This window comes from Equus przewalskii, chromosome 3 (genome assembly GCF_037783145.1).
Source record: "Equus przewalskii isolate Varuska chromosome 3, EquPr2, whole genome shotgun sequence".
Classification (NCBI taxonomy): Eukaryota; Metazoa; Chordata; class Mammalia; order Perissodactyla; family Equidae; genus Equus; species Equus przewalskii.
The window spans coordinates 37498505-37511502 of NC_091833.1; the positions used below are offsets into that span (position 1 = coordinate 37498505).

A 12998-nucleotide genomic window follows, 5' to 3' on the forward strand; every position below is an offset into this window, starting at 1 on the left:
TGTTGCTGTATCTAGAAAGGACCTAGGAGGATATCTGCTTCAAACTCTTGATGGTAAAGATGAAAACAATTAAAATCCAAGAGGATTAAATCACTTGATTATAGCTATACAATCAGCTAGTAACAAAGCTAGGATGACAATACAGATTTTCTGATAAAAATATATTATATGTAATATTACACATGCAATACATTTAATATAATATAATATTATATATGTATCTATTCAGTCATCTGATTTGTGGGTCAAATTCAATTAAACAAACTAGTATTGTATGTGGACTGGAGATTCCATATTTATGATTTTGAGGTTTTCTATTTTATCGAAAATGTAGTAATACATAAAAATGTCTCTCAGGGAAATAAACTTTCAACAGCATTTATGGATATTATTTTGCCTTTCTGTGATAATTAGAGGATTATGGATGTGATCAGAGAATTATTAAACACTAAAGAATCATCTTTGTAATAATACCTCAAATTTACATAGATAGTTATCTCTTCTTTTTTGGCAAAATTCTTTTCTTTTTGCTCTTTCATAACCTTTGTGTTAGGTATATGGAGTCGGTATTTTTACACCGTTTTTGCACTGTATAAATAGGCACAGAGAAGTCACTCAAATGAAGATGTGGCTGTGAGGGCTTCTCAGAGACAGATGTCGAACAAAGTCCCAAGCACCCTCTGTTCTGGACTGCTGTTCAGAGGGGAGATGTGCACTGTGTGCGACGGGGTGAAGCTGTGACTTTTCACCTATTACTCTCTCCTCCTATTTGCTTGTCCATTTCTTGTCTGTTAGGACACCTTGACTGTCTATAATTTCAAACTCCAGCTCTTGCCCAATGTCCTTTAAACGATGAATTATTTCATTCTTATCATTGTGTGTGTGTGTGTGTGAGCCTGGTATCTTAAATCTTTCCTTCTTTATTCTTGGGCCCAGGCCTTGATTTATTTATCTCTTTAGGACTTATCAGGATCTTCTAGGTTCAAGAGCATCTCTCTTGGAAAAGCAGTAATCCAAGTGGCCTGCCATATTTGCCTTAAAAATTTCACTCTGGATATGGTGGGAAAATATATTACTTTTAGAGAAAGTGGATAATCAATGTCTCATTTATCTTCATTACCTAGATCTAATATTGTCTTATTAATATGGGAATCAGTGCTGCATCTTGACTGCCAAAAGTTTACTCTTTCAAGGCAAATATTACCGACGGTGTTATAGCTAGGAAACTATGAAATACCCAGGGGGCTTCATTTAATAGAATCTCCTCTGGTTGTAAAACTTCTATGCCATCTCTTTCAGTTTGGTTGCTCAAATTCAGAGTTTTTGTTTCGTTATTTTGGCAGGTAAGTTCCCAGTATTACTTGAATGTGAAGATGGACTTAGAACTTTGGTGAAAATTGTATACTGAGAAATTTTGATCTCATTTTCTAGAAATCAAGTTAAATTCTTTGGTTTTACCTGAATTGTCTTTTTTTCTCCCTCAGGCATTTGGGTTCAATCCCAAAATTGACAACTATGTGGAGAAAGCAGTTGCTGTGTTTGGTGGATTTTACTTACTTTTCTTCTTTGAAAGAATGCTTAAGATGTTGTTAAAGACATATGGGCAGGTAAATGGACTTTATTTAAAACGTTTGATATTTTACCCACTGAAGATACTTTACACAGGCAAATAAAGGCAGGAATTTTATTCTTAGAATTATGTAAGTTGTCCAGTTATTAGGCTTATGAATGTGAGAAGAAAGAAAAGAATCAATATATTGATAGGTATAAGAGAAACATTTGATTAATATTGTAGAATTTGGAGAAAGTACTAACAGTTTAACATTGAATAACAGATGTGCATAACTTGTATTCCATTCATATTCATCAAAACAAGAAGGTAGATGTACCCTAACATGAAAAAACAGAAACAAAAGGATCTAATAAATGAGGATACATTGATAGGGAGAGATATTTTATAAATCTAAAAGGGTTACGTTACATACAGAATAGACATAAAAATTTTTCCTTATAAATTAAAAGCACTAAGCTCCCTATTTTCTTGTCTGTGAGTCATATTTTTCCTTCTTACAACCTCTTCTTCCTTGTGCTATTTTTCCATGTAGAATGATCACACCCACTTTAGAAATGATGACTTTGGTCCTTCTCAAGAAAAAACTCATCAACCTAAAACGTTACCTGCCATCAACGGTGTGACTTGCTATGCAAATCCAGCTGTCACTGAGCCTAATGGACACATCCCTTTTGATAATGTCAGTGTGGTCTCTCTCCAGGTACGGTGATTCCCTTTTCTCTTTACTGGACAGCATGCTTCATGCTATGTGGACTGCTGTGAATGCAGCCAAGTCAGTATTTTGTACATTTAAACGTGTCAGACTTATTCCTGTGTATGTGGGATAAGTGGAATGTAAGTCTGCATTCTTTTTCCACTTTCCCTCCATATATTTACTCCAGACTAGTGAGTTAAGCAAGCAATCGTGGGTTACTGAATCTCAGGCTTCACTGTTCTCTAAGATTGTTTAACTATAAAGAATCACTTAGATTTGTACAATAATATGTAGCAAGATTAATTCAGAGCACTTCTCTTATTTTGCAATTCTTTGAAGATCCAAAAACCAAAGAATCCCTTTGAGTGATTTTGAAACTGCAAGAAGAAAGATTTGTGAGCTTTAAAATGGTGTTCATTAATTAATTGATTTAGAATTTTTATTCTCATCTTCTAAATAATATTAATAAGTATCATTTCTTGAGCAAGTATTATATGCCAGGTAATATGCTAGGCAGGCATTTAAGTACTTTATCTCATTTACTTTTTATAACAACTTTTCAAAGTATGGATTATTTTCTGCTTTCTATAGAACTGTTTTGGTTTCAAGTGATGGAAATCAAACACAAATTACGTGTGCAAAAAGGAGAGTTAATTGGAAAGATAGCAGGCTGTCTAATGACAAGCTACAGGGAGAGCAGAAACCTGGGAACCACCAGAACCACGAGGACTCCCTCTCCTTCTCTTCCCTGCACCCTAGAGTCATTCTTTTCTTTCACTGTGGTCCAGCTTGTGGATAAGTGAGAAGCAGAGCCACTAGCAACTCCTGAGATTTATGTTTTATAATTTCAGCTACTAGAAGGACATTGACCTGACCCTAGTCCTAAATCCAGAATTCCTGGCAAGTGTAGCTTTGGTCCAGCTTGAATTAGATGTCCACTTCTAGACTAATCTAAGTGCTTAGAGGGTTGGGTCCCTTGTATGGCCCCAAAGGAATATATGGATGCAGCAGAGGAGTGGTTATTAAAAAGGGATGCTGGAATGGTGGGGTCATTGGTGTCCACAATGTTTCTCATTTGACAGATTAAGAAAGTGGAACTTTAGGCGCTGGCCCCATGGCTGAGTGGTTGGGTTCACACCCTCCACTTTGGCCTGGGGTTCGCCCATTTGGATCCTGGGCACAGACCTAGACACTGCTCATGAGGCTATGCTGTGGTGGCGTCCCACATAGAAGAACTAGAATGACTTACAACTAGGATATATAACTATGTGCTTTGGGGAGAAAAAAAAAGAGGAGATTGGCAACAGATGATGGTTCAGGGCCAATCTTCCTCACCAAAAAAAAAAGCATAAAAAATAATGGAGGTTTAGATGTTAAATAGCCTTTCCAGGGTCACTCAGCTCGTAAATGACAGATCCACAAGCTACAAAGTTAAACATAATATAAAAGAGGACAATTAAAAGTAAAATCGAAAGGAAAGTCAGCTAAGGGAAAAAAAACGCTAAAAAAGATACCTGGAGGAGGTTGTTATGGAAAATGACCTGAGTTCCCTTCTGGAAAGCGAACATGATTCATTGCATCCTTCTCCCCCTGGTTCAGGAGAATCTTGAATGTGTTTGAGGAGGTAGTTTTATGTGAGTGCTAAGCTAAGAGAGGAAATTATTTCATGCGGTGTAATGAATGATGCTTTCAGCCAAGATTTTGCAAAGAATATGGAAATGTTCAAATAGATAATTTCTTGTAATAATTACAGCTAACATTTATTAAGTTCTCAAGGGCTCTGCCAGAACTTTAGATGAATGATCTTGGTTATAGCCTTATAATAGCTTAGGCGACAAGGACTGTTAGAATTAGGACACAGTGGCTTAGAGAGGTTAAATAACACACTGAGGGCCACAGCTCCTGGATGGTGAGGCTCGGGTCAGGACTGAAGCCTCTTGAGGCTGACCTGCGCCCTATATTCCTCTCTGGATTGCCTTCTTCATGCCACTGCTCTACTAGAATCAAGATGATGACATTAACTCTTAACTTAATAAATGTTAATTTTTTAGGGGGAAGAAGATAAGTTGGCCCAAGAGCATTGCTTTCTAAGGATAAATAAATTAAACTTCTCAAAAGTTTGATTTTAGTTGTAAAGTTTTAGGGCTCCTGGTTTATGGTTCAATATGGCCAGAAGACATGTTTGCAGTAAATATAAGCATTGTGACAAAGATGGGGTCCTAGACATGATCTTGTTTTACATAGTTTAGAAATATCAATCAGAGAGCCATTCTTACTCTGCTTTGGTGGTTGTGCTAGTGTACAGGCCTTCATTCATTTGTTCGGGAAACGTGTGCTGAGTACCTGCTCCTGTCCTGGGCACTGGGAATTCTTAGAAGCAAATGAATTCTTATGGAACTTACAGTTTATTCAGCAGAAATAGACAATATAGAAAAGAATAAAACAAGAAAATACCAGGTAGCGGTGAATACATTGATGAAAATAAAACATGGTGATGTGGGAGTGACATGTAGGGGCTTCTTTGATTGATGAAGAAAGGCCCCTTAAGAGGTCAGCGGAGAGCTGAATAATGAGAAAGTAGAGCCAGCCATACAAATATCAGGGAAAAGAATATTCTAAAAGCTTTGAGAATAATTGAACAGGTCGCGTGCAAGGGAACCGGAAGCTAAATGGCATCAGACTTCGCAACATCAGTGCTGGAGACCAGTGGCACACTTCCTTCAATATTCTGAATAGAAACGTCTGTGGAATTGTAAACCTTGGTAAACTACCAATCTCGTGAGTGGGTGGAATGAAGCTAGGATTTTGGAAGTATCCTTCTAGGAGTAAGAAGTCCAACTGAAGGCAGAGAATGTGGGTGTCAGTGTGACAGCCATGTGTCAGGCCTTGAGGTGAGCCATGTAAATATTCCCGACACTAATTTCTCATGGAGACTATTTTCTGGTCATTTTGTTTGAAGATATAGTCTCGAATGAAGAGGGATTTAATCAAATTGAGCAATATATTATTTTTTGTTTTCTCTTTATGTTACATTAAAAAAATTGAAAGAAATAGAATTTAAGAAATACCCTAAGTGTTTAGATTATGTTTTCAGAGACAGTAGGTATTATAATATAAGTGATAGTGATTTTAATAATAAAATTAAAGTATTTTCTATTATTTTATATGATAAAAATAATTTAATCTGGGTGACCCCATTACAATGATAGAGCATGAATGACATAAAATTCATGGTTCATTTCTGAGTCCAAGTATTGCCTTAAGAATGTTCTTGATGATTTCTGTTGTTACCACTTCAACACAGTGAAGTTTTTCCAAATTGAAAATAAGAAACTAAGAGTTACAATGAGTTAAGAAAAGTAGTCTAATTTAACATTGCTATCAATAGAACACAAGTTATGTGACAATCTAGATTTTAACAGCATGAGTCTTGATTTTTCTGGAATGTAGGAAGAACAAAAGAAATATTATAGAATAATTAAAATGTATGACTTATGAATGTCTTTATTAATATTCCTACGAACAATTCTGGCCCATCACAGAATACTCAGATCTGCAATAATATTTAAGTTTCATTGTCTTTGGTATTTTGTCTATATTCAGTCATATAAAAACCATAGCTTTACACATATTTTTAAAAATTTTGTAGCCATGGAAGCATATTTATCACAGTAGGAGGATATGAAAGTTATTTTATTTAACAATTTGTTGGCTTGATTGTAACTTTTAAATATTTAGACAAATGATATGAGATTTCCTTTGTACCCTTGCTCCAGACCCAATAAATGTTAGGCACCGCAGTCCGTGTGGCGAGTGTGTGCATGTGTGTGTGCACGCAGGAGCGGGCACATCTTTGGAGAAAGATAGGGGTAATAGGGAGATGATAAGAAGGCAGTTATGAGGGAAGAAGGGGAGCACAGAATTCCATTTCTCCAGTTATTCAGTCATTGCCACTCGGTGAGGTTTCACATCTCACCTGTGACGCTTACTGTGTTCTTTTCTCTCTCTGTGTAGACACAAGGAGAAGCCACTTCAGTACCTATGCAGCAGGTGGGTCTTTTTCCCCTGAGTCTACAGCTTTGGAAGGACTGTGTTTATTAGGTGTTGATTCCTTAGGGATGTCAGGTACTTGGGCAGTGTTAGCTCCTCAAGGCGACTCGAGTGACCTTGGAGCCAGCCCTCATGTTGTCTGTGATCAGGCTCTAAATGAATCATCTTGTGCTTTCATTCAAAATAGATGCTACTAAATAGAAAGTGATATGATCCACCTATTTTTCTAAAAGAGGAAAAATTAATATGAGCTATTTTTAGAAGTTGCCTAAGGTGAATTCTTTGTTTAAAATGAGGTGCAGTGAAGTGGAATTTAGCTGTTAAGTGTATGGATGTTAGGGAGACTTTTCTACAACTGGAAAGAGAACATTTGTGAGGTGCTTGGGTTTCCATGTCCAACAGATTTTAAATACACTTAATTCATGGATCAAGTATTTATTGAGTACCTAATATTTGCTTGGCATTCTTCTAAGTACTGGAAATATGTCAATGGGACAGAACAGACAGACTTTATGCCCTTCTCTAACATAACTGAAATATTATATAATACTATACAGTAATGTTTTACAGAAAAGTGGAAAGTGTTCTTTTTTTTTAAGTATGAGTTAGAAAAAACTTATTGGAAGCTCTGTGTGTGTGTGTGGGGCTTATCTACTGGTCTCTTCTCTCAGGTCGTTGGTTTTCTCCACTCTTGCCTAGGGGTGGGAAGTAGGGTGGAAGGAAAAGACTGGGGCACTGTGAATATTTGGCTTAATACCCTTGTCCTGGGCACTGTATTCACTCCAGTCTTCAGTCTGCTTTGTATCCTTGAATTGGGGTCTTTCTGGTTCAGTTTCCCCAAAGGGTAGGTCTCTGGTCATCATTCGGGGTGGTTGCCTTGCTGTGTTGTCTTGGGAGCCAGGATCTGGGGTTCTAATTGCTCCCTAAATAAACTTACAACTAATTCTCTTCTTTTCAGTTCCACTCTTTACCCACTACCTTTAGAGGTACTTAGCGCCTCCAATTCCTAAACTTTTCTGAGATTCTGGGCCCTGCATCACTTTGCTTCTTGTTCACTTTTTTCCTCTGTGAAATCAGTTAGAACTCATCCTCTTCTTTTCATCTTCCAAGATAATTATCTCAATGCTGTCATATCATCTTCTATTCTTTCTGTCAGGTGGCTTTATGGCCTTTTTTATTCTTTTATTTTAGGGAGTTTCAGGAGGAACTAGAGATAAATATGTATGTCCAGTCTGGCGTATTTCACCAAAGACCTATTTACTATTTAAAATCGTATAGTTTTTGAACATCACAAGATTTAAAACCAGAAATAAATTACTTTCCTGTATGTGGTTATAATAACAATCAGTTAAAATTGAAAGCTATGTAAGTAATAAAATTATATAAGAAGTGCTTTTCATTGATCTTGATTGATTGTTGCTTACAGAAAAGCTGGTTTAATTCAAGGCAGACAATGCCCCTCCGCAGTCATGAGGAGGAATTCTGGGTGGTCTGCTGCTGGTGGAAAATGCTGTCTCCCTGGACCCATCTCTGTGCCTCCTCACCCCTACAGGCCATTTTATCTGGCTCTACTCTATGTTGCCAAAGTCATGAAAATTGGTACCTGAATCCACTCTGAATGAGCCCACACTACACTTTTTACTCATCTCTAGTGAACATTGTTTCGTATTTTCAAGAATAATTGTTCTAAAAATTTTTCATCACTCCACAAAATTCTCACTCCTGCCTTTTCTTCCTCAACTGAGAAGACTGAGATCGTTATTTGGACTCTTTGTGAACTTTGCTGTCTCACCTCATCTGTCACCTCTTGAAAACTGCTCTGTGTCTTCATCTGCCCTCCACCTTCCCTTTTGTGTGACAACTTGTACCCTTTCTCTTTTTTAGGCCAATTCCTCCAAATGTGCTTATCTTTCCCGTAGTCTCTTTCTGCTTTCATTTATTTTTCCTGAATCTCTCCTTCTCTCCATGTCTACAGACATGCTCAAGTCTTTTCTACCCTCTTCTTTTTTCCTGACTCTGCACTCCCCAAGATTTCTCAAACCTTTTCCTTCCCTACACTGTCCATCTTCTTGAAAGACTAGCTAATACTGAGATAAGACTATGTGTCAGATGTTGTCTTAAGGGCTTTACAGATATTAACTCATTTACTCCTCAAAGTAACAACCCTATGAGGTAAGTACAATTATTATCTCCGTCTTAACAATGTGGAAACTGATGTACAGAGAAGTTAAGTAACTTAGCCAAGATTCACAGGAACCAAGTTACGATTTAAACCCAGACCTCCTGCTTCCTAGACCCATGTGGTTAACTGTCACCCTGTGACACCCAGCCTATTATTCCCATTTGCCGACCAGCCTCCATGCTCTCCCTTCTCCTTTTCATCATCTCCTCAAATATAAAATCGTGTGTAGTTAAAAAAAAAATCACTTCCTCCTCTCTGACGTTCTCTCTGGCATGGTACAAGTGATTTTTCTAGGCAGGATTCTATGTTCCTGACACTCATTCTCCCTCTGTCTGAGGCATTCCTGTAGCTTAGCAACATTTGAGAACCTATTACTGGCCGAATGCTAGGAACGTAAAGGTGGATTTTCACTGGAGCATCCTCGCTGCCTCTTGGAATTACTCAGTAGGTGGTTTCTGTGACGTGGTGCCATCCTTCTTCCTCTGCCATTTTAGCTGCTGCTTTCCTGCTGCTTTCTCTGGATCTCCTTTTCCTTGCAGGCCAGCTGGGTGTGGAGGAGGCAGCAATGGCTTGGAGTTACATGGGCCAGTGTCACGTCTTAGCAGTAAGATGTGTTAGTTGTGTGATTTGGGGAAAATTATTTAACATCTCTGAGCCTTTCTTTGCTTATCTTGTAAAATGAGGAGCAAAAACCCTTACAGTAATGAATTTTTGTGAAAATTAAATAATTTATTATGGGTCAACTATGTAACGATGTGTCTGACATTATATGCATGTGATAATTATATATTTCCCTCCCTTTTCCATTCACCAATTTTTTTTCTTCTGTTTTCTTAGTTTTCAATCATAGTGATCCCATCAAATCCTGTCACTTCAACTTTCCTTCCTCTGAGATTAGCTTCTAAATCTGTCTGCTTAATTATTTACAGATCATCATTTAGAAGAGGGCTCTTCTCCTAGGCCATAAAGGCTTTTGAATCTGTTTGTGTTTTCCACTGAGATAAAGTAACAAAATGAGGGGATAAAACGTAGAATTCCATGCTTTCTCATCTCTGCTGTTTATCTTTTTTACAAGTTGAGTGCTTTTCCTAGAAACTAAAGTTTGATTTTTAAAACTTGAAGCTACTTGCTAGTAAAGACAGCCTTCTGAATGTAAATGCTCACAAGCCCGCCATTGACCTTCTGTCACGTTGCCTAAGAGAACTTGAAACATTTGTTCTTGCTCAGTGGAATAAAACTTTAAAGCCCAGTTCAGCTTGCCATTTGAATGATGATATTTTCACAGATTCTCTCTCAGAGTTGTTCAGCTATGTACTCATAAGTCCAGTTTATCTGTCACACTCTGACACATTCCATTTATTTGAAAGGACATTAAAATAATGACACCTTAATAATGTATGAAAGATATTTGTCATATTACTGAAATAATTGGGGTGCATAAAATCTCTTAAAATTGAATTAAGCATTGTAGTTAGTGCTGTTAATTTTTTTATCTGGATACAGAAATTTTATATAGATTAATTATAAAGATGAAAAATTTCATGGTACCTAATGTAAAAATCGTAATTTGAACGATGAGCTACAGCACCAGTGAATAAATTCACACTATTGGACATAGTACATGCAGTCTAAATGAAATCAGAACTAAAATGGGGAGGCTTGCAATACTGGCCAGAACGTCTTGCCAGAAAGGGAAATCCTCCATTAAGAACTACTTTTGCTTTTCCAGAAAAACCATGTCCTGGGTATGTAAATTTGGCAAAAGCATTTTAGGTGATACCCTCTGTGAGGAGGGACTTAAGGTTATCTGTTGTGACTCCTTAAATTAGCCAGGCGTTTGGCCAGCTGGGACATCCCTGATCTCACCCAGGGAGGCTGGTAGCATCACCATGACACAGAAAACTCATGAAGAAAGACGTCAGTGCTACCAACTCCCAGGCCAGCTGGGAGAATCAAATAGTATAAGTGTATGAAAGTGCTTTGGAAGATGCCCAAGTCTGTACTATTTAATCTCTGGGTGACAGAAAAGAGTATGGTGTGAACAGAAATGAGGCAGTCAGGAGAGCCCTGGAAAAGGGGCGAGTGGGCAGGGAGGGGGAAAGATGATTAAATTCTCTCTAAATAAACGTTTTCACTGAGACCAAACATACATACTGGGTGCTGGCCTGGTGGCACAGCGGTTAAGTTTGCACGTTCTGCTTCTTGGTGGCCCGGGGTTCGCCAGTTCGGACCCCCCCATGTGGAGATGGCACCGCTTTACAAGCCATGCTGTGGCAGGTGTCCCACATATAGAGTAGAGGAAGATGGGCACGGATGTGAGCTCAGGGCCAGGCTTCCTCAGCAAAAAGAGGAGGATTGGCGGCTGCTGCTAGCTCAGGGCTAATCTTCCTCAAAAAAAAAACAAAAAAAACAAACATGCATACCAGAAACTGAGTAGCTCTACGAATTGTTACAAAGTAAAAGTCCATGGAACCACCAGCCACCTGCACTGGGAAGCAGAACATCACCGGCTTTCAGAAGCCTCCGCTGTGCCCTCCCCAGTGATCACACCCTTTCCTCCCAGAGGAAACTGCTACTGTGAGTGCTAACGTTATACAACAAACAGTTTTTCACAGAGTCTGTGCTCTTCCGTGTCTGCCTTCTTTTGCTCTACATCACGTTTGTGAAATTCCTTTATATTGTTGCTTGTAGTGGTAGTTCATGCGTTTTCACTGCTTTACGGTATTTCATTATATGCATATATCTCATCAGTGTCATTATCATGAATTTAACCTTCCCGTATCTATTTGTTTTAATATTTTTATTATATATTTATATTTCCATAAACAATATATTGTATTATTTTACCTTTTTGGAACCGAGTAAAAAGGTATTATGTTCAACATTTTATTGTGCAACTTGGTTTTTCTTTTTCCCTCACATCTTAGTACTTGTATTCTACTTCATTCATTTTAACCGCGGAATCTTACTACTACTTGTTTATCCATTTCCTCTGAAAATGGTAATCGTTTTCTTTCCAGCTTTTTGCTATAACAATCATTCTGCAGCACACGTTCTTATACATGCCTCGCTGTTCCTGTGTGTGAGCATTTGTCTAGGGCTGAGGTGGGCACTATGGCGTTTCAGGCAGAATGGTTCTGTGTGTGCAGGTGTCCTGTGCATTGGAGGAGAGTAAGCATTTCTGGTTCTACAGTACTGTTTGTCAGTAGTAGCACGCCAGTCATTAATGACAACCAAAAAATAGCCGCCATTGTCCTCACATTTCTAAATGCCCTTGGGTGGCATTTAGGTCATTTCAGACTCGTGGTGTAGAATCATGGTCTAGAAATTTTCTCAGCTGGAGTTTTATGAGAGGAGTAAGCCCCACTGAAAACAATTTAAGTGACTGTTTTCTCTCATCTCTTAAGGATGATACATAGTTAATACCATTCTATGTGCATGGGAAAAAATTTAATTTATTATGTGTAATGGATACCTTAAGGCATTAAGACTTGTCTCACAGAATCTCACAGAAGAAATGGGTCATAGGGAGTTTGCACGTATATAGTTTTACTGAATAACAACAAATTGCTCTCCAAACTGCTACACTTGTTTACACTCTGCTCAGCAGCAGAAGAGAAGTCACATTGTCTCCACATCTTAACCAGTACTTGAAAATTTCAGACTATTAAAAAAATTTACTACTAAGTTAGTGAGTTTGAAATGGTATTTTTTGGTGATTTGTCTTTGTGTATTTCTGATTCCTAGTAAAGTTAAGCATCTCTTTATATGCTTACTGGTCATACATTTACTTTTGTGTTTCCTATTCATCTGTTTCACACATTTTTAGTTGGATGTTGTCTTTTTTCCTATTGATTTGTATTAGAGAAAAAATGATTTTGACACTATTTAAAATGGTAAGGAAGACTTCATTGAACACTGTGACAATAGGGGCCAGCTCTGCTACAGTAAAGGAGGGAGATTGGGCTCAACTCTGAATACAGTAAAGACAGCGGAGGCTTGATTGCTAAGGAGCAGAATGCAGGAGTCAGGGGATAGGAAATTACCAAGAGGAGACATCAGGGCAGGGGAGATTCTTGCTAAACCAGTTTAACAGGTTTCTTGCTGAAGGCAGGCCCGGGTGATCAAATATCAAGCAGGAGGGGATCCTTGTTAAACTGACTTAGGATTCTTGCTCCCACTGAACTCTGAAAGGTGGACACAGAAGCGCAAGACTGAGGCCTGGTTGAGAAGAGGGCTCAGAGCAGCTTGACTGGAGTTTGTCAAGGAGAGAACGTTGATCACTGGTAGGAGTTTCACGTATATTCTGGATGCTAATCTTCATTAATTAAGTGTGTTGTCAAAGTCCGTGACCTCTCTTTTCATTTTGTTTATATTTTATTGTAAAAAAGTTTTAATTTCAATGTAGTGAATATATCAATACTTTTCTTCATGCTTTCTACTCTCTAAGTCTGCTTTAAGAAATCTTCCCTTTGCCAAAGTAAAGAAGATATTCTTCT

At 38.0% G+C, this 12998-nt stretch overlaps 1 protein-coding gene across 5 annotated transcripts in view; it reads left to right on the forward strand.

The window, feature by feature from the left end:
* The window catches only part of SLC39A8 (solute carrier family 39 member 8), a 70435-nt gene that overhangs the window by 33202 nt on the left and 24235 nt on the right, over window positions 1-12998 (forward strand). For 3 of the 5 annotated variants that reach the window (XM_070614151.1, XM_070614149.1, XM_070614150.1), the window contains exons 5-6: window positions 1485-1607; window positions 2106-2273. In XM_070614151.1, coding sequence (XP_070470252.1) covers window positions 1485-1607; window positions 2106-2273 — 291 coding nt within the window. Of the gene's footprint in view, window positions 1-1484; window positions 1608-2105; window positions 2274-6281; window positions 6318-12998 lie in introns of all 5 variants that reach the window. The other 2 variants (XM_070614148.1, XM_008528952.2) reach the window with 1 other exon arrangement.